This window comes from Taudactylus pleione, unplaced genomic scaffold (genome assembly GCF_031769625.1).
Source record: "Taudactylus pleione unplaced genomic scaffold, aTauple2 ptg000245l, whole genome shotgun sequence".
Lineage (NCBI taxonomy): Eukaryota > Metazoa > Chordata > Amphibia > Anura > Myobatrachidae > Taudactylus > Taudactylus pleione.
The window spans coordinates 364630-391839 of record NW_028284647.1 but is presented as its reverse complement, the minus strand read 5'-3'; the positions used below and the strand labels follow the sequence as shown (position 1 = coordinate 391839).

Below are 27210 nucleotides of genomic sequence, written 5' to 3'. Positions count from 1 at the left end.
ATCAATTAAGCAGGTAAAAGGTCTGGAGTTGATTCTAGGTGTGACAGTTGCATTTGGAATCAGTTGCTGTCGACTCTCAATATCAGATCCAAAGAGCTGTCACTATCAGTGAAGCAAGCCATCATTAGGCTGAAAAATCAAAACAAACCCATCAGAGAGAGCAAAAAACATTAGGTGTGGCCAAATCAACTGTTTGGAACATTCTTGAAAAGAAAGAATGCATCGGAGAGCTCAGCAACACCAAAAGACCCAGAAGACCACGGAAAACAACTGTGGTGGATGACAAAAGAATTATTTCCCTGGTGAAGAAAAACCCCTTCACAACAGTTGGCCAAATCAAGAACACTCTCCAGGAGGTAGATGTATATGTGACAAAGTCAACAATCAAGAGAAGACTTCGCAAGAGTGAATATAGAGGATTCACTACAAGATGTAAACCATTGGTGAGCCTCAAAAACAGGAAGACCAGATTAGAGTTTGCCAAACAACATCTAAAAAAGCCATTACAGTTCTGGAACAACATCCTATGGACAGATGAGACAAAGATCAACTTGTACCAGAGTGATGGGACGAGAAGAGTATGGAGAAGGAAAGGAACTGCTCATGATCCAAAACATACCACCTCATCAGTGAAGCATGGTGGCGGTAGTGTCATGGCGTGGGCATATATGGCTGCCAATGGAACTGGTTCCCTTGTATTTATTGATGATGTGACTGCTGACAAAAGCAGCAGAGTGAATATTGAAGTGTTTCGGGCAATATTATATGCTCATATTCAGTCAAATGCTTCAGAACTCATTGGACGGCGCTTCACAGTGCAGATGGACAATGACCCGAAGCGTACTGCAAAAAGCAACCAAAGAGTTTTTTTAAGGCTAAAAAGTGAAATGTTATGCAATGGCCAAGTCAATCCCCTGACCTGAATCTGATTGAGCATGCATTTCACTTGATGAAGACAAAACTGAAGGGAAAATGCCCCAAGAACAAGCAGGGACTGAAGACATTTGCAGTAGAGGCCTGGCAGAGCATCACCAGGGATGAAACCCAGCGTCTGGTGATGTCTATGCGTTCCAGACTTCAGGCTGTAATTGCCTGCAAAGTATTTGCAACAAAGTATTAAAAAGTGAAAGTTAGATTTAGGATTGTTTAGTTTGTCCCATTACTTTTGGCCCCTTAAAAAGTGGGCGTCACATATAGAAACCGTTGTAATTCCTACACCGTTCACCTGATTTGGATGTAATTACCCTCAAATTAAATCTGAAAGTCTGCAGTTAAAGCACATCTTGTTTGTTTCATTTCAAAGTCATTGTGGTGGTGAATAGAGGCCAAAATATGAAAATTCTGTCAATGTCCCAATATTTATGCACCTGACTGTATGTCCAGGGCAGTGCTAGGTTCTTCTGCTGCTATCCCAGGCTCTCGGACTTGCTCCCATGCTCTGGAGTGGTGCCCAAATCTGAAATAGAACCATTCAGCTCAGACAGGATGGCCCTACTGCCGTATCTAATGGCTTTCTGTGATGGCTGGTCCTGTATTTGTCAGATTTATGACACTCAATACATTGTGTATGACGCATATTAACGCTGGATAAGTGCTAACTATGCCCTTTTCATCGACTGGCCACGCTCACTCTAACATCAAGCATTTGGAAATCCCCCCCCCTCTAGAAATCCTGCGTTTGCCACTGCTGGCAGCTGAACATTGACCCAGATTGGGCCAGTCTGTGGGAAAGTGCGCCTACGTGATCCAGTAAAATAATGTCATATACAGTTATCTTGAAGAGGGTTTTTACCTTTTTAAGATGTCTTTTAATGTACTGGCTTGTACACACCCTTTTGCAACTTTTGCTAGAGAAATTATTTCATTTTTCTGATTTTCCATTCGCATTTTTCACCAATGGTTTATACGTTGTAATTTAAGCAGAGTTGCTCTTTTCGTCGTCTTTGGATATAACCATAAACTGCTGCGGCTTCAAATTTATTTAAATTGTATATGGTCCACCCCATGCATGTTACTGTATATTTATTTTCCTTTAATTATTCTGTAAGTGAGTAGACTGCAGCAATGTCAAATCCTCAGCTGTGTTATAATGAAGGGTACCCTGAATGCGGAGTATAAATGCCCTCCTCAGTGTGGTCTGTTGTCCAGTAACGTGTAATTATCGAGTTGCCGGGCAGACTGCAGCGTGGCATTATTTCTGGGCTGCTCCATAGCGTGTGGCCAGTGCTGCTTTCATCTCCGTGTTCTATAAACGTGTCTTTGCCAAGCTCAATCTGCCCACCAGCTGGGATTAACCATGTCTCTCGTCTCCTGGCTGTAGCTAAAGGTGCTTCCAGTTGTTTGGAGAATTGCGTACAGCGACGGCCGGCACATCTCTGTAATTAGATAGATCATGCGGTGTAACCCGCAGCAGAAGACCACATGCTGCCTATTAACTCTCCTAGAAATGTATTTTTTTGCGCATTTAGGGGTCTATTTACTAAGCAGTGTTAGGAGACAGAGTGAAAAGTGATAAGGAGCTGATTGGCTAGCACCTAACTGTCATCTCACACCTTAGCATAGGGCATAGCCCTACCTCTGACAAAATCACACCTGTATTCGCCAAAAATGCGATTTTGTGGAGAAAATAACCCCCCCCCCCACACACACACATTTCTTTCATTTAGGATTTCCCTGTAACTTCTACTCAAAAAGCTAATTTACATTAGATCTTAATGAGTCCGTTGTGTCTATCTGATTATAATTTTTATTTTGGAGAATAACTATTGTCCTTTTTGTTTTCATTTTTTTTTATTATTATTGTTCTATTTTATTTTTTTATGTGACCATATCTGAGTGACTGATCTGGATGACTGTGTAACCATGGAGAGCTGACAAAACCGGCCTATTTACATCCCATGTCTATTATCTTAGTAACCACACAGCTAACCAGTGTAGTGTAATAAATGTGGTAGAACCGGAACTGTCTGAGTCACCTCACCAGCACCTTCTGCGCTAGAGACGTCTCTTGTCCCAAATGTTTCACCTCAGATTCCGAGTCCCAACATGAGCTTCTGGCCTCCCCGCGCTGTAAGTCCTGTGGGAAGTTGCACTTACATCTCCTGTTTGGCTCTGATATGTTTGCATCAGTTATTTGTGTCTGCTCTAGAGATCGTGTCAGACTCAGTATTGCTGCTTTTTTTTTCTTTTTCTTTTCAATAGTCTGTTTCCTGGTTGATGAGACATGAAGTACTGTATGCATGCACCTTTGTGTTATACAGTATGTGTATTGTGCAGCTACAGCTGTGTGTGGCATGTACAGGCTCCTAGAGTTTAACTCTCCAGCGATCCTCTTCTTGCAGCAACCAGCTTTCTCCATGCACCTGTAAATGTATTGTTTGTTTGTATTGTGTGTAATAAATAAATATAGGTTTGGGATCTATGGGGGAGATGTATTAACATTAATGCAGTTTTCGGGGGTTTTACCGCATTCCCCGTATGTATTAAGCAGCTGCATTCTGCTGCTTCGCGTCGCTAGGTAACGCCACCTTCAGGGGGCGTTACCCAATAGAAGCCTATGGGCTTCTTAGCGCGACGCTCGGGGCTGGGAGGGATCCGATCGGATCCCTCCCATGAGCCCCCGCGTCCTTCTGCGCATGCGCAGAAGGACTTCTGGGTGTTCAACCCGAAAGTCTCTCTGCCCGGCAGCATCGCAAAGGACAGCTCTCATCGAGAGAGCTGTCCTTTGCGAAGTCCTTGGTACATACCGCAGTAATGAACCGCGGTATGTACGCGAAGTCGGGGGGGATGTACCGCAACGGCGATGTCGCCGTTAATACATCTCCCCCTATTCTCCAGACCACTTTAAACTTCAGTTTCCGGATGGAGTGTCTTCTGTCCCTAAATTAATATGCCTAACATCTGCTAAATGACATTTAGAAATCGTGTGTATGTGTTTATATATCATATCTCAAAATCTGCAAATAGCAGCAATAATAGAAATGGTCCCGCACACAGCAAATCATTCAAAACCTCCATCAACTTTATAAACTCTGTGCAGTCTATAACTGGGCCATACTTGCTACTCCCTGATTGCTACTATTTCAGGTAGCCTCCCTGACTAGCAATCTCCCTGATTGCACCTTACCCCCATTATGTAGCTGTTTTATTTATATATATATATATATATATATATATACAAACAAACATATATGTGATCATTAGTATCCTGTCCCTGCATTGGGTATAAGGCACAATGATCCCTATGGATACATGAATTTTCTGAAAAGTATCAGTGTGTTCTCATCAACAAGTAGATCTTACTGACTGCTTTGGGGCTCATTTACATGTAAGTGAGTTTGACAGGCCCCTCAGATGTAGCGGTACACGCCCACTTAACCACCGCGCTCATAGGTGCTGCTTTTACAATCTTCCTGAAATGCTTTTTCAAAAGTAGGCAAGTATGAACTGGGCCCTAGCAGGTCACTATCTGCCACAGCCTCAGGGTTTAAACACTTTCAGGCTTAATGTCAGCCCTATGGATATATATATATTATTATTATTATTATTTTTCTGCATAACTGGTTTGAGATCCCTTATTACATACGATGTTGTTGTGAGGGTGTTTTTTTATTTTATTTTAAATCTGCAATGCTTACCATCAAAGCATTAGATTAGTTTATTTTAATACCTCTCCCTTTTTTTTCATACCCAGGACCACCATAAGACACTTCAGATTCTGCTATCTGGGGTTACCTCGTTGCAATGCTAGGTCTGATTCATCACGTATTGCAACTGCGTACGCAGATCGGCCGATGGTGCGTAATGTGCATGCATTGCGATTGCACTGTGATCACTTACGCTGATACAAAGCCATCACAGTGTGTGACGGGACGTCAGGGTTTGTCGGTGGGGAAGGGGGGAGTGGTCGGAGAAATGCAGGCGCGCCTTTCCGATTGAATGCCGTTTCCTGGGCGTGCATAAATTGGCTACTGCGACGTGTTACGCAGCTTGAGTACTCACTGCGTACGACGGCCGTTGCAATTTCTGAGGTGGGTCAGGGCTGCTGTAATTCTGCGTGAGGGTCCGATGTTACCGATGTATACGCAGGTTTGCACGGTCTAACAGATGTGCGGAAGCGGTAGTGGGCGTCTCTATGATGGTTGAGCCGTTGCAAACAGCCTATTTTCGCAGTAGAACTGAGTGTGTAATCGCAGGTGCAATCGCAATAGCGATCCATAGTGAATCTGGCCCTCTGTTTATACCAATATCAGTAATACATGTCTGCAGATTTCATAAGTGGTGTTGATAACTAAATCAGGACTTGTAGGGGGTATATTTACTAAAATGAGAGATTTTAGAAGTTGAGATGTTGACAATAGCAACCAATCAGATTCTACAGTACTTAACATCTATCTAGCACCTTCTAGAAGATAATAGCTAGAATCTGATTGGTTGCTATGGGCAACAACTCCACTTCTAAAAACCCGCACTTTAGTAAATATACCCCGTAGTGTTTGCATTCCTGTACATTATTGGGAACTGCTGCCTCTTGCAAAAATCAAGGACTGGACTTGGAGCCACTGAATCTGTCCCTATTTTTGCATGTAGAGAGTGTCGGAGGGTGTGCTGGAGGCAAGTTGTTAAAACACGCTCTTGAAAGCTGGTTATTCTGTTCCGTGGAATGTTCTTCTGTGCTGCTCTCATGCAATAAAAATCTGAAACTTGTGGCACAAGTTAGTTCCAGAGTAATAACTCTTAGAAGAATTCTGGCCCTGCCTCTTCCAGCTAAAGGTGTCAGAATAAACCCACATCTCCAGTGCAGGGCCTTGACAGTATGTAGTCATTATGTCGAGACCCTAATGTCGACATCAGCATTCACCGTGTTGTCACTCAATGGGCGGAATTCAATTGATTTCTGCCCCCCGTTGCGCCCGACGGAGCTATTCAATTCTTGCTCCTGTCGGGCACGATCAGCTGACAGTGCTACATTTCAGCTCGCAGCCCTAGGGGGGTGAGAGCTGAAAAGTGACATGTTTGGGCGCCCAAACATCACTTTTCGCGATCGTGCCCTGGACTTTGGTCGGGTTTAGCTGCTTTACGCGGCTAAACCCGACCACTTTGGGCGCGATCAGCACGAAAATCTGGAACAATTGCATAGCGGCCCGCAAACTCCTGTCACTTTAGACGGGAGATGCGGGCCAAGAAAACAATTGAATTCCGCCCATTGTATCACCGTTGTCAGAATGTCAACAATCAGAAAGTTGATGATGTTGGGATTCGGCTTCAAATAGGGTTATGGTTCGGTTTAGGCTTAATGTTAGGTTTACTGTAAAATCCTATTGTCGAATGCCGACTGTCGCCGTTCCGGCAGTGCCGACTGTCGACATAATATACCACATCCGCCAGAACAAGGTGCAAGCACAAGAGGTATTTGACTTGTGCGCAATAAGGCACTGGGAACTGGATTGGGCTGAATTTTTTTTTTTTTTTTTCTGAGATAAAATTTCTGGATTGCTGCAATATATCATGGGGCTGTAAGCATTTACTTAGTGCTTTACCGGGCCAGTTTTTGGCATGCATGCGTTGACTACCGTAGCTAGCCGAAACACACGAATGCGCGGTAGAACTGAGAGCCTAGCTATATTTTCATTATTATTTTAGTTAAAGGATTTAAAAGTGATTTTCTTCTATTATTGCCATCTCCAGATGCTGATAACAGGCCGGTATTGCAGCAGTAGAAATAATTTCACGATAGTTGTTAAACAAGTGCCCCCCATTCTAAAGCATGGGAATATACCGCCGTTGATAGCCGTATTATATGCACCCTTTGTTATATAGGTGAAGTGAGTGAGTTCCTGGTACAAGCATGTGTAATGTGTTGCCGAATCTTATTTTGTTTGGGCCATATAACTGGCATTATGTCAGTCCATGTACTACTGTAATGTTTGTTCCTTGTATGAGTTTTTGTCATCTGTTTACAAAGATCCTCGCTGTAATAAAAGAATAATTAGGGGTCTATTTACTAAGCAGTGTTAGGAGACAGAGTGAACAGTGACAAGGTGCCAGCCAATCGGCTCCTAACTGTCATTTTTCAAACACAGCCTGTGAGATGACAGTTGGGAGCTATATATATGAAAAGTCAAGCCTCAAGTCACTGACTTAAACCTACCAATAAACTTTTGATTTACAGCCAAAAATCCTATCATTCAGCTCATAACGGAGTATCTCCCTTTTACACTAGGTGATGTTTCCAGATATGCTGGTGCCCATCTGAACGAGTCTGTCCTCTGACTCCTGCAAGAGGACAGCGGGAGCATGTGACGTGAGAACGGGGGAACGTGGAGCCTTCCTGAGTCATCGGTGCTGACCAAAAAGTAATGCACCATTATTCTGCGAACAAACCCAAAGTGTGGAAGGCACCGGCTGGAGCTCCGCCACGCTGAGACGTCAGCCCCCCCTCCCACTTCTCCCCCCTGCCTGTCAGAGCCTGTCTGCCAGAGTACATTGCTGGGCGACTGACTCTGTTTTATACGATTGCTGGTATTGATCCTTGTAAAAGACAAAATGATTGATCTCGCCTTTTTAACGGAAGCCGAGCAGGAGGCCATCCTGAAAGTCCTGCATCGGGATGCTGAGCTGAAGAAGTCTGAGGAAGAGCGCGTTCGGTAAGAGAAAATACAATATATATATATATATATATCTCGTGGACGCATTATGTTGCTAGACCTATTGCTTTAGGTTTATTTTCAGTGAGAGCTAAATATTGTTTTAAGTAATAATGCTGATGTCCTGTTTATACCAAGGGGCTGAGGGTTTTCTACTGTGGGATGATAGCGAATGATAGATTATTATATCCACGTACAACACTACAAGCGGGTTCTTTATCCCAGGAGACGCAGACTGCAGAGGAACTTCGCCAGCCTCGGATGGCTATATCCCCAACACTCACATTACTTTGATGCATGCCTTAACATTTGGCTACAGTATTTACTAAATATAATTTATTAACTAAAGCTGGCACTTGCTGATGAACACCCAGAGGTGCTGGTTTTTGGGACGGATAGAAGTTGAGAAGATCTGCTGTAGGTAAATCACCGCCCGCTACCTTTTATAATTCAGGTGCATTCTACATTTGTGTGCAGTTTTAAGCTCATGTTAAGTAACAAACCAGTACAAATACTAATGGTGCCTGGTGTGGCTGCTACGCTCTCTCTGCTCATCTTTGTAGGGAGGGAGGATAGAGGTCCTAATCCTATACGTGACCTAGATTATATGTAATGCTTAAAGTCAGAATTTGAATATTTTTGGGGGAAACGTTGATTATATCATGGGGTGGAACTTGCTGCAGGTAGAGGCTACGCCTATTTGACCTTGTTTGACAATAGGCTGCCATATATGATTTGGGGGGAGATGTATCAAACCTTAGAGAGAAAGTGGAGAAGTTGCCCATAGTAACCAATCGGCTTCTAACTGTGCTAAATAAATGGCAGCTAGAAGCTGATTGGCTGCTATGGATAACCTCTCCACATTCTCTCGCGCTCTCTCTCTCTCTAAAATTTGATACATCTCCCCCTGAATATGCTGTTCCCGGCCATGCCACCTATTTCATTGTAGTCAGAATAGACAGGATACATGACATGGTGGGGGGATTAATAGCCAGGGGGGCTGTTACTAATTGACTGGGTCGGGCTTGATGGAGGAGCGAGTCCATCCTCCTCCCCTCCCTTAACTGTCAGCAGCCTAGCATACACTGCTGTGTGCTGGTCTGCAGTGGGACCAAGGAGGGTGCTTCTGCTGCTGATCACACTGATCGCGCTCACCCTACCCCCGGATTTGCCCCTGGCAGAGGGGCACACTGCGCCCCCCTGTTTCGCGACATAGCAAAAACTATTTTTTGGAGGGGAGGTGTGGCCATGCCTTCGGACATTCGGTTATGCGAACCAGAATTACTGCGGCCCGGCAAGGCTCACTACCACCTTGTTAATGGGTCTCCCTAGGCTGCTGCAATACATGTGGTTTCCACCTGGTCCTTCGTCTTAGGTTGTTTCATAGCATCTCATAATTCTCTAGTCTCTGAGAATATCTGGGAGACACCAGATACAACAGTCACTTATCCCAAAGCACTTAAGTGCTGGAAGGTGGGCGGGGCTTTGACACGATTTTTGTGCTCCAACCCCGCCCACCTCAGTGAGATCCGGTACTTCAATTAAAAAAAAATTGGGAAAGGGGCCGGCGGAGGAAATGTAACTTCTCCCCCAACCCCTCCTCCCCTCCCCATGAAAAAACAAGAGGAAACTCCGAAGGCGTCTGAAGCCAGAACGGTGGGCCCCCATATTGTCCCTGCATTGGGCGTTCTCTGCATCTATTATAATCCCTACATCACTAGAGTATAGATGAGCTGAATATCGTGGCCTCCGTTGTTTGCAGTTGATGTTTTGAAGTTATATCCCATTATTAACTGCCCTTTTATTTTCTTAAAATAATATTATTATTTTTTTCTGGTCTGTGTTAGCAATAGTGCGCTCTTACAAATCATTCTGGGGAGATGTTCCAAACCTTGGAGAGACATCATATGGAGAGGTTGCCCATTGCAACCAGCAGGCCCGCCGAGATCCGCGGCGGGCCCGGGTAAAGGGGACATGGCCTAATCGTGGGAGGCGTGGCCACGCCCTCTTTGAGAGAAAAAATGTTTTTCTGCGCACTGGCAAGGGGGGCGCTCTGAGCCCCCTCAGCCCGACGCATAACCAGTGGGGGGGAGCGATCAAGCATAGGCATAGGAGACTGCGAGCAGTCTCCCAGTGCAACCCAGCACGCAGCAGCGTGTGCTGGGCTGCTGTAATGAAAAGGGGGGGTGGGGGGCTCGGGCCAAGGTAATTTGTACCCGTTCTCCCGCTCCCGGCTCTACCATCGATGGTTAATGGTTTTGCATCATCTGTAAAACATCATCTGGTTTAGCCATGTTTTCTCAACATATTGCGTTGCCATCATTGGTGCGGCATCAGTCCTGAAAGAGAGGGAACCATACTTGTACACTTTGTAATACAAACCCTGTTGTATGCAAGTTGGGTTGTATATACTTTGTGTCACATAGAGATGTGTTTTACACCAGTGTTCCTGCATCATAGTGACAGGAGCCTTCACATCATTACTGTCGGGGGACCCTGCTTCTCTCACTACCTCTTACGGGTCAATTTTTCAAGGCAGCGCATATCGTAATTATAGCCCAGCTCCTCGCTGCACGACGCCGTGTATCGATGCATTTTACAGCGACTGCACAGGGTCGTTATGACACAAATCACGTCACCACGCCACCGGAGAGTGGTGCGTGCAGGCTAAATATACATTACCTGGGCTGCTGTGCACCTGGGGTCTCTCGTGTTGTCGAGACTCGCAACTTGGGTGGTGGTCCCATGGCCTACGTACAACCTGTGGCCCCAGATCATCTTTGTCCACTACAGGTGGATTGATGGGCTTCATTTTATAAGAAAATATCTGTACTGTACCTAGCGGCTGCCTTCAGTGTGTACTGTTATGCCGCGTATCCACTAGGCGATTAAAATGAGCGATTGAACGATAACGATATCGTTCAATCGCTCATTAATCGTTCACAAATCGGGTATTAAAATGCCAAACGACCAGCGATGCGCACTCCCGCTGGTCGTTTTTGACATCAATCATCGCCTGAACATGCCGGTCAATCTGCCGATTAACGACCGATTGGGCAAGTTCGGGGATGAGGGAGGGTGCCTACACTTAATGACATATCGTTCAGTGTAGGCACTACAGGGAATGAGGAACGACTGTACGATTACAATGTTGTTATCGTACTGACTTTCCACTATCGACTAGTGGATACGCACCTTAAGAGCTAGGGTTACACTTATAATCTGCATTTATAATCTGACTATGGCTAGCAAGAATAGGAATATCTCAAAACAGTCTTGGCACTCCGTGGGTTAAAATGATAGTCTTTGTTAATGGACAGGGTTTCCTGAGGACGCCAAACTTCATGGTAATATAGATGCAGGAGCTTGTGCAGTTTTTCCAATGCCTAATGCAGAGTGCACATTTCCGCCTCTTCCTAATTTATCTCCAGGATGTTACTGTTTTCTCCTCCGTCCTTTATTCACCTTCCCTGGTTTCTGCACCGCAGACAGATCCTGACATCCGAATTGGTCCTTCATCTCCCTGATGTGTAATTATATTGACTGCTCCATGCCCAATATAGAGTTCTCCTCTGCTACTCTGCCGGTTACAGGGAGGGTCCGTAAGTCTGGTATGTTTAGCTTTCATTTTCCTATAGATCTTACACAACCCCATACATATAGAATCTTGATTCTGAAAAATCCAGATCGAAAAGGAGAAAATAACTTTAATATAACCTATAATAACCTTGGGTTCCGGACTATAGATAGACAGACAGTAAAAAGGTCGACAATGTCTAGATAGACACCAGATGTTAGACAGTCAATAGGTTGACTGGGACAAAAAGGTCGACACACACTAAAGGTTGACATGTACGAAAGTCGAATATGTACAAATGGTCGACAGGGTCAATGTGTTAACACAAAAAAAATGGTCGCCACATACAAATGGTCGACACTATTTTAATTTTTTTTTTTTTTTTTTAGGGTTAGTCACCAGGAGGGAGGGTTAGGGTCAGGCACTAGAAGGGACGGTTAGGGTCAGGCACCTACCCCGACGGTTAGGGTTAGGCACCAGGAGGGAGGGTTAGGGTTAGGCACCAAGGGGAGGGTTAGGATGAAGATTAAGTCAAGAAAACAAAAATAAAATCATGTTGACCATTTTTTTTTTGCTGACCATTTTTTTGTAGACGCTTTTTCCCTGTCTACCTTTTGTCCATGGTGGCCTTTTTTTTATTTTTATTATTATTTATTTTTTTTATTCTTTCCACGTTGACTTTTTTTACACGCGGACCTTTTGGCACAGTCGACCTATTGACTGTCTAACTTGTGGTGTCTATCTGGACACTGGCGACCTGTTAATTCGCACGCTATAACATTATATGTAGAATAAGAGCTTGTGCACAGCATTGAAACACCGTTCTGGTTAAAACCTAGAAAACACGTACACATTCTACTCACTTTTAACATAGAATTTTAAGTCTATTACTGCCCCTCACTGCTTATCTGCAGCAGAATGTATACGCTGTGCATTCTCATAGAACGGCATTGCATTTTGTTTAGCTTTGTTAATTCTCAATGTGCATCTGTACAGTATCTAAAAAAAAGTTGACAAAATAGAAGGCGCTTACTAGAGTCACCTCAGGTGAGTGTACAGAATATATACACAAAGGTGTTTAGCATCCAATAAACAACCTTCCGTCAATGCTGCCGTATAACCAGGGTAGTCACTTTGGGAAACACTAGAACACAAGGGAGAAATCTAATTGGCGCATAGGTTGTGTATACTAAGAAATTCTTGTTACCTAAAGGTAACACCCAGTAAAACATCTACAAGAATTCATAAGAGAAGCCGTGTGAGTATTTTAGAAATAAAAAGAGGTTTAAATAAACACAACCTGTGATCATTAAAAATTATTAGGAAATATACACTGAAAATAGTCCTAGAAATACTAAGGGCCGTATTCAATTGGTTTCGCACCCGCAATGCTTTTCCGCCTGCCGGACTTTTCGCCTGCATCGCGTGTTTTGGATGCGGAAAAGTATCGGGCGTTCCCCGCTATTCGTTGTATTCAAATCCAAGGGACGCGAAAACGCATCCCGGCGAAACTCAAACAGGCGAAAAGTGCTGTCAAAGATGGAGAAATCAGCCTAACACCCCCCCAAAAGATGCACTAACATTGGGGATCAGTATAGATGTCCCCGAATAGCCCCCCTGAAGCTATTGCTTCAAGTGGTGAAGAATAGCATTAGGCAGTATTTTTTCGAGAAAATAAGTAGTCCAGTGAAATTTGGGGTACTTGAAAATGGGTTCATATTCGCAAAAGGGTAAGTTTTAAGGTACATCAAAAAAACACCTTCAGCTAATGCCTGCAATCAAAAAAACATCTCCACTGTACTTGCAGACCCCCCAAAAAGTCTATTTCGCTACTTTTTATGTGTGTACCCCCACTTTGTACTGTTTCAGCCCCATTTTAAAAATTAAGTTTTTGGGGTGTGTTTTTTTTTTTTTTTTTTAGGTTTTTTTTTTTTACGCAGTTATCCTTTGGGGGGCTGTCCCAAGGGTGCAGAGTGGTTTCCCCACCTTTGCATCCCAAAAACTGCAATTTGCATTCTTTTTTGCCTGCTATTCATAGGCGAAACATATTAAGTTGCATTGACTTTCCGCATCCGCGAAAAGTCTTTGCAATTGAATACGGCGGAAACTTTCCGCCTGGCGAAATGACGTCATCCACAATACTTTCCGCGGATTCAGACTTTTCGCCTGCAATTGAATACGGCCCTAACAGTGTTTGTAAATCATGTGTAGGGTAATGAAGTCCCATGGACAAATGTAATCACTGTAGATAATTACCGGTACCACTTAGTTAATGGTGGAGAGAGAGGCAATGTTCAGCAGGGTTGATAATCTGCAGCTTGTGCAGTCCCTCATATGCCGCATGCCTATATACTGTGTGCCATTTGCGAGGGTGTATCTGCGTGCAAAATGCTGTCACAGTGTAACGTAGCATTTCGCATGCAGGTACAGCGTCCGTCGCACACAGACTATAGGATGCCGCATGTCATTTTAATCAGCAGAAGCTGCTTGTACTAGCTATTGACCTCACGTACCTGAAGGTAAAAATTTGCACGGAAATACGCTCGGCTATACTGAGTCACGCCATGACGCGACTAGAAGGACTGTTTAACGTGCAGGGAGGATAGATGTATAAGGTCGCATCTGTATGGAAGACAGAAAAAATACAAGCATCTCTACAAATAGAAATTTACCTTTTAACCATACGGAAAATCTGTCCTGCAAAAAACAAAACTAACTCAGAACCGTTTGCCCATTGGTGCCATGCAATGTTGTGCCACAGGTATCGAAGCAGGTGCCTGATTTACGTTATCCTTTTACTAAGTAATATAGGTTGGACAGAGTATACGGTCTATTCGTCAGTGCCCTTGGGTAAATCCCTCTTCAGGTGTCATCCAGGCAGCCAGGTATTACAGCAGGCATCCTGGCACTGTAACGTGAAAACCCATCCAGTCTATCTGTCTCTTAATCGCTTAATTCTCACAGCTACTTAAACCTGCCAGTACATTCCTCTGTATTAGTTTATCATGTGAGCTGAGAAGTCACTTGACATGCAGATTGCCTTGGCTGATCCGCTAAAATCTGCTTATCCCTGGTATTTGCCTTTAGTCGTCCACATTTCGGAGCCTACAGCGCACAGGTTCAGCCTTGTGATACAGTATGATCTAACGTTAAACCCTTGCTGGGCTGTGCTGCTCACTGGATAATGTATGACTAAAGAGCTGTCTGGAATGGTATGTATGGCGTGTTTTTGGTTTTTTTTTTGTTCCCTTAATATTGCAGACTTATTCTGGAATGTTTTGGTCATTATGGGAGCAATTTTAGTCTCATTTTATGGTTGGGTAACTGATTTATTACTGTAGTTACAAAAAAAAAACAACCTAGCCCCTTTGGAGAGTTTTCCCACAGTTGGATGACTGATTTAAATGGCTTGCTTTGTTTTGCAAGTGTAGTTCTTTGCTTTTTAGTAACAACATAACGTCATAACTTAAGGTCCTCATGGGATACTGTACGGCGCAGACTTGCCCTCTGGTTGTAATTGTATCCAATGCAGGGAAAGCGGCAAGATGATGTTCAATACACAGATTATAATAAAGCTGGTCAGATAAAGTGGTTCGTTTTACAAAAAATTGTAGGAGGATTTCTATTTTTTTATAAAAAAAATTTGTTATAGGATTGCAGTGCAGAGCTACAATTAGTCACTAGTTCTCCTATCTTTGTACCAACTAGTAAACACAGGGGGCTGGGGGCTGATAATCTTGGTTTGCTAGGTCAGCCCTTTGATTCTGCCGTTAGGTCGTGAACATGCTCCATTCCTGATAATGTTCCGATCCAGGCATGCAGCAAGACCCAAATGATACTTCCTGCATGAAATACTTTTATATACTTGAAATACTTTTTAAATACTTTTTTCAAAAATGTATAGGGAGATGTCACATTCTGCAATTGGCACATTTTGGTGTAATATGGCCTTTGTCTGATCAGTCCTAAGTCAACGTGCAGCAGAATCCATTGACCATTGCTGTTTTATTCAAGTGCGATGTGTCTCTGACCAAGCATAGATGCATAATACATTATGCAGGGGATTGATATAGGATGATAATGGTCAGAATCCCGACCAGGTTACTATCCTGACGCTCCTAGAGGTAAGTAAGCCTAACCTAATACCTAACCTCCCCCGCTAGTGCCTAACCCTAACCCTCCCTCCTCGCAGCCTAAACCTAACCTCCCGAGCTAGTGCCTAACTCGAACCCTCCCTCCTCGCAGCCTAAACCTAACCTCCACCGCTAGTGCCTAACCCTAACCCTCCCTCCTCGCAGTCTAAACCTAACTCTCCCTCCTCGCAGCCTAAACCTAACCTCCCCCGCTAGTGCCTAACCCTAACTCTCCCTCCCTGCACCCTAAACCTAACCTCCCCCGCTAGTGCCTAACCCTAACTCTACCTCCCCGCAGCCTAAACCTAACCTCCCCCCGCAGCCTAAACTTAACCCTCCCCCTAGTGCCTAATCATAACCCCTAACCCTCCCCCTAGCCCCAGTACTTACCTTCGGAATCCCAGCTGTCAGGATGCTTGGGCCGGTATTCTAATAAGTGTCGGGAATCCGGCCTCGTCGACATTCTGAACCCCGGTATCCCAGTAGTCTGGATTCTGACTGCATCCCTTGTGCAGGAGGAGGTTATGAGAATTGAGAACACATTAAAACTCTATTTAAAGCAATGACAATGTAGAAAATTTTGTCTACGACTTGTAAGAGGCATTTTTAAGCACATGTATACCTGCCCCAAACAGTGGACTTTTACAGAAATATGGCAGTGTCCACTGAGCATTAATGACCATGAGGACGAGTTAAAGTGAGGCGCTCTATCCCATCTCTCTCCTTTTTTGTGTAGAAAGTTGACTAGTAGACATATTATTTTGGCAGGCTTGGAGCTGTTGTGGGGTCAATTTAATTCACTGCAAGGTGCCCCCCGTTATCACCGTGATGTTCGGCTGCGCATATCGCCACTTAATGCGGTAGGAAACCTTTACCACTGTTCCTATGCGACTTTATATGGGGCCTGAGGAAAAATGAGCGAAGAAACTAGTCAAAAAGTGATTTCGCACAACTGTTTCGGGAACACATTGCGCTGAATTGAATTAGCCCCCGAGAGTTGAACTTCTGCTGATGGCTTAGGATGTCAAGTAGAGCGTAGGAGGACAGCCAAACCAGGAGTCATGCCTATCACTTGGGGCGTCTCAGTCACCAATGACCCTAAACCCAGCAAAGTACTATGGAGTCTATTTACTAAGCAGTGTTAGGAGACAGAGGGAAAAGTGATAAGGTGCCAGCCAATCAGCTCCCAACTGTCATTTTTCAAACACAGCCTGTGAGATGACAGTTGGGAGCTGATTGGCTGGCACCTTATCACTCTTCACATCACTTTTCCCTCTGTCTCCTAACACTGCTTAACATTCTGACTGAGGAAGCCGCTGAATCTGTAGGCGGAGAAACGCGTTTTACCCCATGCATACCTGCAGATGCCCATTTATTGACTGATACATACCACCCGCAAAGAGGAATTTGCTACCTCACAAATTTCTAGAGACGAGCAATAGCCCGAAGGAGAGTGCAGCAGTATCACTGTCCGGCTGCCAGGTGACGCCAGCTGATACATATCCATAATCATTGGATACACGCTACCCACTTCGAGGGAACGGCTAACCTTTACCCCTAGAGACGAGCATTCAGCCCGAAGGACGTATTGCGGGCTCACTGTCTGCATCAACCCCCAGAGATGAGCACCTAGCCCGAAGGATATACAGCGGGCTTATTTTCTGCCTGGCAGGGGACGCTGACAGACATTGATTGATAGATGCCGTCCACATACGGAGAGGGGACTGAATACTCGGAGTGAGGAATATTGAAAGCGGCTTTTAAGTCTGGTGAACCTCAAGCTGCGGGCTCAATATCCCAGTAAAAGAACATTGTTCTACTTTTAAATTTTTCTCTTTTTTTATTTTTTCCACATGGCCATGTTGGACATCTAACATAATTTTATATTAGAGAGGATTGATACGCATTATCCAAAAGTATCTTCATAATTGATTATTTAAACAAATACTATTGCTCTTTTTTCCTCTCTATTTTGTGGCTTGTTTTAGAGGGATATAATATTTTATTGAACACTCTCTAGATACAATAGGTTATAATTATATTTATGGATAATTATTTTTATAATTCTGTGTGTGTCATTATTCAAATTGTATAGACCAATAACTAGTGATTGGATTGTGCTATTGCTGGCTGGCAATTGTTATATGTTGATTTTTTTTATATAATTTTATGCTAATTATCTAATAAATATTTATAATTACTGCTGTTTTAAGCGCTCTCTTCTACTATTTTTTTCTGTTTACCTATTCGGTTAGGAGGTTTCCGAGTTGATCTCCCAATTAGAGAGCTGCAGAATCAGCATTGATTAATAAACCCTTTTATTTTTCTTAATTTAAGTTTCTAACTAGATTGGCGCCAGGTACATTTTGCATTTATTTGTTTTCCTTTAGTTAATAGACCCCTGTGTGGTGGTAAATCTTAATCTGCGCACATTTCACAGTAAATTGTTTAACAGTATTTGGGAATTTTAAAGGTCTCCTAACTTGTAACTGCTGCACTAAAGCCATTTTCATCTGTACCGTGGCAATTTGATCACATACCTCCAGGCTTTCTAATTAATCACAGCGGGATGTAGAGTGCCTCCCTGCAGCAGCTGCTGAATGTGGGTGTGGCCATGTAGCAGTGTGGGCGTGGTCACATGAGTACAAGCCTAGCACATCATGCTCTAGTCAACAGGTTCTCAAACTCTGTCCTCAGGACCCCAAACAGCGCATGTTTTCCAGTCTCCTGACAGAATTGCAAGTGAAATAATTTGTTCCACCGGTGGATCTTTCAAAATGGGTCAGTGAGTAATGACTACACCTGTGCACCTGCTGGGCGACCTGCAAAACATGAACTGTGTGGGGTCCTAAGGACAGAGGCCCTCATTCAGAGCCACTCGCTAGCGGCAGTACGCTCATTTCGAGCGATGTTCGCACATCTGCGCATGCGTACGGTTTTTAGTACGCATGTGCGAACCAGTCAGTGCGGCCGAAAATCGTTTGTACGCAATTAGCGAGTGCCTGCTATTTTGAGTGACAGGAGGAGGCGTATGTGGGTGGTAACAGGGGAAGGTGCTTGAAAACGTGGAGTGGAGATCAGAACGCAGGCGTGCTTAAAGGTCAAAACGGGCGTTTTATGGGTGTGCATAATTAATATAGCAGCGTCAATGACCACGTCATTTGTTTTTTTTTAACTCAGAACTGCTCGCAAAATAGCGGTTGAAAAAACCAACCACAAGAATAGCGAGCAGTTCATATCCTGTTCGATGTACTCGATTAATCTAATAAATAGCGGACATGACGTATGGTGCGAGCGGCCAGGGGGCGTTTTTAAGAAATAAAAGAGCGTATGTTTTGCTCGCTCGTTCAGACTTAGAGGTGTGAACAGACTGCAATGTGCGACTGGATCATTTGAATAGCCACCCCTTGTTTTTGAACGAACGCAAATAGCGAACGGCTCTGAATGAGGGCCAGAGTTCCACTGCTCTAGTCTATTTCAAAGGTTAACCATCTGGACTCGAGCATGGATATTCTTAAAACCTGAACTGTAATGGCAGAGTTTGGGAACCTACCTAACCACCCATCAGCGGTCGTGCGTGAGCTTTAGGCAGAGACCCACTTTTTAACTTGAGAGAGTTTTGTAGTAGTAGTAATGATGATATGTGGAATCTGTTGTTGAGGTCAACGGATTTGTTGTCTCCTTCCCTGTGATTTTAGATTTGTTTGCAACCATCCTGGTCTTGTGATGTTTGGGAAGCAAACACATTTAAGAAAAAACACACAATCGCACCCTGAAATCAATAGTGCCAGGGTTTGTATTAAAGGGGAACTCTGCTAAGCTGAGATTTGGGGCATTTTCTCGATAGGGCAGAGAAAATCGTCCATTGCTGAAATTAAACTTTAATGGGGCAACTGCTTGATGCCCAGCTGCCTAGTAATCCCCGGCTGGCAGACATGTCCTGGAGGTGTGGCCACGCCCCCTCAGAAACAACCAGCCAGTCAGTCTTGATATTCTCTGCGCATGTACATTAATTTTCAAGGGAAAAAATGCTTTTCAAATATATATATATTTTTTCCATTTAATACCCGCCGCTATCTCCATGAAAAGAGCATTACGGCAGTAGATGTATCGCCACGTTTCTACTTAAACGTGTGTGTGTGTGGCAGCTATTCCTGGAGACTGGCCTTGGTAAGATTTTATTGCTAAATCAGGGAGATGGCAGGTTTTTTATCTGTGTGATAAGTACCGCTAAAATTGCCCTAAGCAACACACCATGATAAATAAGCCTGCTAATGTTTAGAACTAGTTTTTAAGTACAAAAAGCCATGTACCAAGATTAACCCCTTTTTAAATGGTCTCCTTATTTACAATAAACGTTAATTTAATTTATTACGTAATGCTCATTGTTAAATGCTGTACCACCATTTTATCCCTGTGGCTGCTTAAGTCTGGAACGCGAATCACCATTTGGCAGCGTTGGAACCCCCCCTTCCCCCAAGCGACTTTGAGCCTGATTTAGAGACTGACGCTAATGCGTTCCTGGTTGTAACTTCGTGCGCAATGCAGCTGCGAATTTATACTAATGGTTCCAAAGCTTACCCAAGCACAGGGACGCCCACCCATGCCTTCTCATATGCGTACAACGTTGCTTACGTGCTTAAGTTTCGGTAACATCGAGCGGCCACCTTTCCCTTGTGGCAGCCTTGGCAGCTCTTCTGATGCGCAGAGCTGCGTAGAGGAGATCGCTATGGCTCATCTATGCACGCCCATGAAATGGGGTTCAAATGGAGAGACGTGCCTGCGTTTTTCCGACCACCCACGGTCACCACTACCAAATACTGAAAGCCTGTCACATTGCGATGGATTCCTCTGTGTCCGTAGTCGCAATGTGAACACTCTGCAGTGCAGCTCGTACGCATGCGCCATAGTAAACAATCGCTCGATCTGCATCCGTAATCACCATTGCGTCCATCTTTGAATCAGGCCCTTTGTCGTCTTTATTCTTTTTTTATTCTTTTCCTGAAACCCATCAGACATTTTCAATCATTTATTTTCCACTAGACAGATCAATGTCTACTGTACGTCGATTTCCTGGGGATTATTGCACATTTGCAGACCCTGTTTATCACTTCTACAGAAAACCCCAACAACTGTCAATCAAAGTTAAGGTTAAAAGGTTGGTTCAACCCTCTAAACAACTTTCTGTGCACCAACATAAGGTGGGCAGAAAGTAAATACCAACTTTTATATGAAAGTTATTAATTATTACTACATTTAAGAGGCTTCATCATCTTCTCATAGAATATCTGGGTCAATAAACAAAAATATTAATAAAGAAATTTAGCAGTAAGGTCAATTAAAAAAAAAAAAAAAAAAAAGTTGGTGCACATCTTAGTGTACATCTACTACAGGCTGAGAGATGGACGTCATATACATAACTGCTCTTTTTGCTCTGCAGTCACCTACCGGATATAGTCAGTGATGAGAATGAGCTGAAGTACAAAAGCGGTCAGTGGTTTTACGAAGCAAAATCAAAGAGACACAGCGATAAAATCCATGGAGCTGACCTCGTCCGGGCGTCCATTAGGAAACGAAAGAAGCCATCCACTATAGGTAAGTCGCACGTCTCCAACGTAGTATGCATTTATTTTATCCCTACTTTAAGTCTTCACTGGCTTTTGATTTATCTTATTATAATTGCAAATTTGTGTGACGTGCAGTTGCTAGAGTAACTTGTATTTTTGCTGGCTTTGGGAAGGTCGATGGGGGCTGCTCCACTGACCTCAATGCTCGAACTCAAGTGGAGCAGGCAGCGTTTGGAAAACTGCAACACTCCTGAAACGCTCCACACTCGTGGATATGAGGTCATCAGAAACAATGGTTTATATTTTCTTACTCCTTTTCATGCATTTTACTAGCATTCAAAGGAAGTGCATCGCACATATTTGGCGCCAGTGGGTATGAGTTTTTATGGGGATTGCATTTAGAGGAGGGGGGGTTCAGTGGAAAATCTGTAGACACTTATTATTATTTTTATGCATCTTTCCATGATGGTTTATTTTATGTTGAAACTCCCATGCTTTTAGTGGTTTGTGTTGTATGTTTTTGTGTTTTGTACATGTGGTATTGCATGGATTGTATTGTAGACTGCATCGCAGATGAACATATTTGACCAAACAGTACAGTTACAAGCTTGGAAAGAGAAATTAAAGAATAACAAAATATTCGCATGGATTCCAGTTTTTAAAAACAATTAACAGAATTTAACGTTCTTATTCATTTATTTTTTAAATAAACCCATTTACAGAATGTAGTTGTGTTAACTTATTTTGTTTTAGGAATTGGTGCTCTAGCATTCATGAGGGAGGTTCATATATAAATAATAATAAATAATATAAGAGAGGCTAAAACAGTCTTGGTAATGGTTACACTGGGGGAGCTGTACTGGAAAGGCTCAGAATGACGGCAGATTTATTAGTGGAGCTGATTCTTTCTGGGGAAATGTATGATTCACCTTCCAGGAAGGGTAAGTTTTTTTTCCAATTTGATATTTATATTTTAATTGTATATCTAAACATGAATAATAAATTAACTTGATCGTACAACTGTAAACCATGTACTGTATATTCTTGGATATATTTCTAATCACTTAAGCAAACTAGGAACCTGTTCAAGGCAGCTCTGTGGGGAAACAGTACGTTTGGTGTACAGGTTGAGTCTCCAATATCCAAAATGCTTGGGACCAGGGGCATTTTGGATAACAGAATATTCCGTATTTTGGAATATTTTCATATCATAATGAAATATCTTGGGAATGGGACCCAAATATACACACAGAATGCATTTATGTATTATATACACCTTATACACACAGCCTGCAGGTAATTTTGTACAATATTTTCAATAATTTTGTGGCTCAAACAAAGTTTGTGTACATAACTGAATTTTATGTATGTTTCATATACACCTTATACACAGAGCCTGAAGGTAATTGTATACAATATTTTTAATAATTTGTGCCTTAGACAAAGTTTGTATACATTGAACCATCAAAAATCAGAGGCTTCATTATCTCAGTCAAACCAAAAAAATTCTGTATTTCGGAATATTTGGATATTGGAGACTCAACCTGTATTGTGCTTTTGTTTGTAATTATACAGTAGAACGCTAATCATCTGAGCACGTACAATAATTGATACATTAGCCCATAAAAACGAAAAGGTATTGTAAATGTACAACAAAGATAAAAACCATAACATAAATAGTTTTAAAACATGTCCAGTCATTCGGAAAAAATTATTTGTCATCCGAAATTAGTACAGATAATCGGCGTCTTTTGTTTATGGAATTGGGCTGTGTTTGGCTGATCTGATATTTAACCAATCAACTCACTCGGAATTGGTGATTTCTCTGTTGTGTGTAATGTGATAGTCTCCCAGGCACTTTAATAGAAACGAAATGCAATGCCTAGTGCTTCCCTCCTAAACAGCTTCTAGAGGAGACCGAGGTTGACGGAAACTTTTTGTATTTTAGCCGAGCTAAGTGAGATGGGTAAGAGCAAGTCAAAGAGGCGCTCGGTGAACAGTGTCAACAAAGACATTTTTATTCCTCCAGAGTTATTCGGTGTGATGGACGTGCCGGATGAAGCCGACGAAGATCTAATGCCAAACAAGGCAGAAACTAATCAGAGGTACCAAATATAATTCAAAAACATACAGAGCTTTATCACTCTTTTTTATATATATATAATGTGTGTGTATATATATTGATATGCTGAGATACGGTATATTAAAATATTTTTACCGGCTGACTTATTAATGTGTGTCAAGGTGGCTGGTGATGAAGACTTTTTTTTTTTTTTTTTTCAGTTCTTGCCCAGTACACAAAAAAAGCTTACCGCCGGTGCCAACACTGCTTCTGCACCGCACACCCTACCCATTTTTAAAAAATACTTACCTCCCCGGAGTCCCGCCTCGGCAGCAGCGGCCATTTGTTTGGTGTTTTGCACATGCGCAGTAGGGAAATCGCTGGGAAAATTGGCCGCTGCACCATTTCCCCCGGTGACCTTTGCATGCGCAGTAGACTGGCAAAGCGCTGCAGTCTACTAGTGCCCAGAGTCTGCTGGCCCCCGGGTAGAGACGACGGACCCCGGGCGGAGACTGCACACGGGCCCCTCCTCTCTTAATAGGCCCCTGCTCGGCGATATCATTTTTAATTTTTTTTTGTTATATTGTGGCAAGAATGAATTAAAAAAAAAATAATAATTTTTAGTAACACTGTTCAAAACGTAAATTAAAATTAGTTACGTAGATCTAGAAACATACTGGATTTGTTGCGCTCTTATCCTATCCCGGTAATTCCATGTGTAATGATATATGATTGGTAAAATACGTCATTTTGATTTGAACTGAGGGCCTGATTCAGACCCGCTTGCAAGTGCTTGAGCGCTCGCGAGCGGGTCGATGGTGGGCTCTGCGCAAGCGCAGCGGCCGCACTGCGCGTGCGCAAGCCCCGGAGCGAGAGAGAGATTCTCTCGCTCCGTGGCTCACTACAAAAGGGGCGGCTGTCGAAGTTGTTCGACAGCTCGCCCCGTTTTGTAGGCGTGGTGGGGGGGTGGCTTCACAAACTGAGGCGTTCCCAAGCGAACGCCTGCCGTTTGTGGGCGGCCCCACTGACATCACCAGTGAGTGATGTCAGTGGGTTCGTCTCTGAATCAGGCCCAGAGAGCAATGTGCAAATTAAACTGCATATTAATCAGAATACACCAGAGTTACACTATACATCTAATAAAGGGGTTTTCCTCCTCCGTCCTGCTGGGTTACCTACCTCATTTTCAATGTGTCACTGAGTGGTGGAAGCTGCCTCTTTTAATGTAATAGTTAATCTCAGTGTTAAATGGGCTGACTGCATAGACTAAGGCTTTGGCAAATGCTGAACACACCAGACACACCCAGAGCATAGACCCCCAACCAGGGCCGGCCCTAGCCCAAATTTTTTGGTAAGCGAGTATATTTTTTGGAGCCCCCCTATGTAGTGGTCCCCCCTATGCAGTGCCCCCATGCAGTGCCCCCAATAGTGGTACCCCTTATGCAGTGCCCTTTAAACAGTAGCCCCAGTTGTAGTCCCCCCCTATGCAGTACCCCCAGTTTTGCCCTTTATATAGTGCCCCCAGTAGTGCTCCCCCCTTGTAGTGGCCCTAGTAGTAGTCCCCCCTCTTGTAGTAGTCCCCCCATTGTTGTGCCCCCAGTGGAGGTCCCCCCCCTATGCAGTGCCCCCAGTAGTAGCCCCCCTTGTAGTAATCCCCCCCCTTGTAGTGCCCCCAATAGTAACCCACCCTTGTAGTGCCCCAGCAGTAACCCCCCCCTTGTAGTGCCCCCAGTAGTAGCCCCTCTTGTAGTGCCCCAGTAGTAGTCCCCCCCCCCCCCCCCAGTAGAGACACACGTAATAAAATCAACACTTACCTGAAACCCCGCCCCTGCCGCCGCTATCAGCTCCTCCATCCGTCCTCCCGGGCTGGGCCGCTTTGCATTATGGGCTATTACCCACTGCGGGAGCCGGAAGATGGCTCCAGCAGTGGGCGCAGCAGCCGATGAGATTCTGACAGACTCTCATTGGCTGCTAATCAAAACACACACAGCTGCCGGCGCGTTTGGCACTGTGTAGTGCTGACTGAAATCCGTCCAGTCAGCGCTACACACACGGTGCAGCTGTGTTACAAAGACACAGACTGCCCGCGGCCGCATGGTACGTAGCTGAGGTGCCCTCCACTATGTGGCGCCCCACTCAGCTGCATACCATGCGTAATTAATGGTAGAACCGGCCCTGACAGCACTAGGTGACAGGGAGAGGGTGACGACAGGGAGAGGGTGACAGCACTAGGTGACAGGGAGAGGGTGACAGCATTAGGTGACAGGGAGAGGGTGACAGGGAGAGGGTGACAGCACTAGGTGACAGGGAGAGGGTGACAGCACTATGTGACAGGGAGAGGGTGACAGCACTAGGTGACAGGGAGAGGGTGACAGCACTAGGTGACAGGGAGAGGGTGACAGCACTAGGTGACAGGGAGAGGGTGACAGGGAGAGGGTGACAGCACTAGGTGACAGGGAGAGGGTGACAGCACTAGGTGACAGGGAGAGGGTGACAGCATTAGGTGACAGGGAGAGGATGACAGCACTAGGTGACAGGGAGAGGGTGACAGCATTAGGTGACAGGGAGAGGATGACAGCACTATGTGACAGGGAGAGGGTGACAGCACTATGTGACAGGGAGAGGGTGACAGCACTATGTGACAGGGAGAGGGTGACAGGGAGAGGGTGACAGCATTAGATGACAGGGAGAGGGTGACAGGGAGAGGGTGACAGCACTAGGTGACAGGGAGAGGGTGACAGCAATAGGTGACAGGGAGAGGGTGACGACAGGGAGAGGGTGACAGCATTAGATGACAGGGAGAGGGTGACAGCATTAGGTGACAGGGAGAGGGTGACAGCAATAGGTGACAGGGAGAGGGTGACGACAGGGAAAGGGTGACAGCATTAGATGACAGGGAGAGGGTGACAGCACTATGTGACAGGGAGAGGGTGACAGCACTATGTGACAGGGAGAGGGTGACGACAGGGAGAGGGTGACAGCATTAGGTGACAGGGAGAGGGTGACGACAGGGAGAGGGTGACAGCACTAGGTGACAGGGAGAGGGTGACAGCACTATGTGACAGGGAGAGGGTGACAGCACTAGGTGACAGGGAGAGGGTGACAGCACTAGGTGACAGGGAGAGGGTGACAGCACTAGGTGACAGGGAGAGGGTGACAGGGAGAGGGTGACAGCACTAGGTGACAGGGAGAGGGTGACAGCACTAGGTGACAGGGAGAGGGTGACAGCACTAGGTGACAGGGAGAGGATGACAGCACTATGTGACAGGGAGAGGGTGACAGCACTATGTGACAGGGAGAGGGTGACAGCACTAGGTGACAGGGAGAGGGTGACAGCAATAGGTGACAGGGAGAGGGTGACGACAGGGAGAGGGTGACAGCATTAGATGACAGGGAGAGGGTGACAGGGAGAGGGTGACAGCACTAGGTGACAGGGAGAGGGTGACAGCAATAGGTGACAGGGAGAGGGTGACAGCATTAGATGACAGGGAGAGGGTGACAGCATTAGGTGACAGGGAGAGGGTGACAGCAATAGGTGACAGGGAGAGGGTGACGACAGGGAGAGGGTGACAGCATTAGATGACAGGGAGAGGGTGACAGCACTATGTGACAGGGAGAGGGTGACAGCACTATGTGACAGGGAGAGGGTGACGACAGGGAGAGGGTGACAGCACTATGTGACAGGGAGAGGGTGACGACAGGGAGAGGGTGACAGCATTAGGTGACAAGGAGAGGGTGACAGCACTAGGTGACAGGGAGAGGGTGACAGCACTAGGTGACAGGGAGAGGGTGACGACAGGGAGTGACAGCATTAGGTGACAGGGAGAGGGTGACAGCATTAGGTGACAGGGAGAGGGTGACAGCACTATGTGACAGAGAGGGTGACAGCACTAGGTGACAGGGAGAGGGTGACAGCATTAGGTGACAAAGAGAGGGTGACGACAGGGAGAGGGTGACAGCATTAGGTGACAGGGAGAGGGTGACAGCACTAGGTGACAGGGAGAGGGTGACAGCACTAGGTGACAGGGAGAGGGTGACAGCACTAGATGACAGGGAGAGGGTGACGACAGGGAGAGGGTGACAGCAATAGGTGACAGGGAGAGGGTGACAGCATTAGGTGACAAAGAGAGGGTGACGACAGGGAGAGGGTGACAGCACTAGGTGACAGGGAGAGGGTGACAGCACTAGGTGACAGGGAGAGGGTGACAGCAATAGGTGACAGGGA

At 44.8% G+C, this 27210-nt stretch overlaps 1 protein-coding gene across 11 annotated transcripts in view; it reads left to right on the top strand.

Annotated features, from left to right (window-relative positions):
• The window catches only part of SYTL2 (synaptotagmin like 2), a 109478-nt gene that overhangs the window by 40043 nt on the left and 42225 nt on the right, over positions 1–27210 (top strand). For 10 of the 11 annotated variants that reach the window (XM_088479786.1, XM_088479783.1, XM_088479782.1 and 7 more), the window contains exons 2-4: positions 7223–7646; positions 20797–20951; positions 22872–23028. In XM_088479786.1, coding sequence (XP_088335912.1) covers positions 7546–7646; positions 20797–20951; positions 22872–23028 — 413 coding nt within the window. In that variant the 5' untranslated portion in view covers positions 7223–7545. The remainder of the gene's footprint in view (positions 1–7222; positions 7647–20796; positions 20952–22871; positions 23029–27210) is intronic. The other variant, XM_088479784.1, reaches the window with a different exon arrangement.